At 48.9% G+C, this 1457-nt stretch overlaps 1 protein-coding gene across 1 annotated transcript in view; it reads left to right on the top strand.

Moving 5' to 3' along the window:
• Window positions 1–1457, top strand: part of LZTR1 (leucine-zipper-like transcription regulator 1) — a 27516-nt gene that overhangs the window by 12915 nt on the left and 13144 nt on the right. The window contains exon 3 of the mRNA XM_011987358.1: window positions 497–553. Within this exon, the coding sequence (XP_011842748.1) occupies window positions 497–553 (57 nt within the window). The remainder of the gene's footprint in view (window positions 1–496; window positions 554–1457) is intronic.

The raw sequence follows: 1457 nt of genomic DNA, 5'->3' as shown, positions 1-1457 counted from the left end.
CCCAAAGTGCTGGGATTACAGGCACGAGCCACTGAGCCCAGCGCATTGACTCTATTTTTTTTTTTTAAAGCAGTGGCAGGAAGATCAGAGAGAAGTAAAGGGTCTCCCCTGAAGCATGGGCAAGTGCTTGCAAGTTCAGAAGAAGGGGATTGGGACGTGTGAATAGGGGTTCTGGAGGCTAGGGTGAGGTGTGAGGGTGACTCTGGCCTTTGGGCCATTTCGTGCCTGCTGGTTGGGCTCCTGGTGGCCACATTCATGCTTTGGTCCTGACCCCAGGCAGGCTGGTGGCTGCCTGTGTGGCAGCCCTGGTGCCCATGTCAGTTGGGGAGCCTTCTTTGTGGTCACCACTCTTGGGCATCAGCTGGTTGCCTGGCTGTGTTAGTGACCCAGCCCCAAACAGCCCCCTCCTCTACCCTGGCTACATGCAGTACCCATCTCTGGGGGTCCTGCAGAGCAGACCTGGCTAATGCCACCCTCTCTTCCGACTGCCTTTCAGGAAGACCATGCTCAATGACCTCCTGCGGTTCGATGTGAAAGACTGCTCCTGGTGCAGGTGGGTGGCCCCGTGCTCCAGGGCCCTGCCTTTCCTCCTAGAACACACTGGCACAGTTCTGGGTCCCAGTTGCTAGCAGAGTCTCTCTCATCATGGGAAGCTGGAAAGAAGCTTCCAGGAGGAGACAACCATGGCCCCAGGGATGCCACACCCAGAGCCACCCTGTCAGGGCTGAGGAGATGAAATAGTTGCCCAGCACCTGCAGCAGCCAAGCTGGGCACACAGGGCGGCTCTCTTCCGGGCGCCCACCTCTACCCCGAAGCTGCTGCTAGTGTGGGTACAGAAGTTGCTATGTCATTTCTCTCATATGTGATTTTGTAAGATAGCTAGTAGTTAAAAATTAATTTTAAAAATCATTCTGAAGGCTTCGCAATTATTTGTCAAAAATTGCTTAACTATAAAACTCAGAAAAAGAGCAGCCGCAGGTCAGCAGTGTAAATGGATTTTGAATTCAGTACATAAAATGTAAAGGCAGGGCACAGGGGCCCATGCCTGTAATCCCAACGCTTTGAGAAGCTGAGGAGGGAAGCTCCCTTGAGGCTAGGAGTTCAAGACCAGCTGGGCAACAAAGTGAGACCCCGTCTAGAAAGATAGACATATGATAGATAGATAGAAAGACAGAAAGAGAGATGATAGATAGATAGAGAGATAGATAATAGGTAGATAGTTAGATGATAGGTAGATTAGATAGATGACGTAAATAGTGGATAGTTGATAGATAGATGACAGATCAACAGACAGATGATAGATGAAGGTAGACAGATGATAGATTAGATAGATAGATAGATAGATAGATAGATAGATAGCTGGATGATGGGTAGATGACAGACGATAGATGACAGGGAGATAGATGATGGATAGATAGATTATATAGATAGATTAGATGATAGATGATAGATAGGTA

Source organism: Mandrillus leucophaeus, unplaced genomic scaffold (assembly GCF_000951045.1).
Source record: "Mandrillus leucophaeus isolate KB7577 unplaced genomic scaffold, Mleu.le_1.0 Scaffold308, whole genome shotgun sequence".
Taxonomy (NCBI): domain Eukaryota; kingdom Metazoa; phylum Chordata; class Mammalia; order Primates; family Cercopithecidae; genus Mandrillus; species Mandrillus leucophaeus.
The sequence above is the reverse complement of the archived record's forward strand: the minus strand, read 5'-3'. Positions and strand labels throughout refer to the sequence as shown.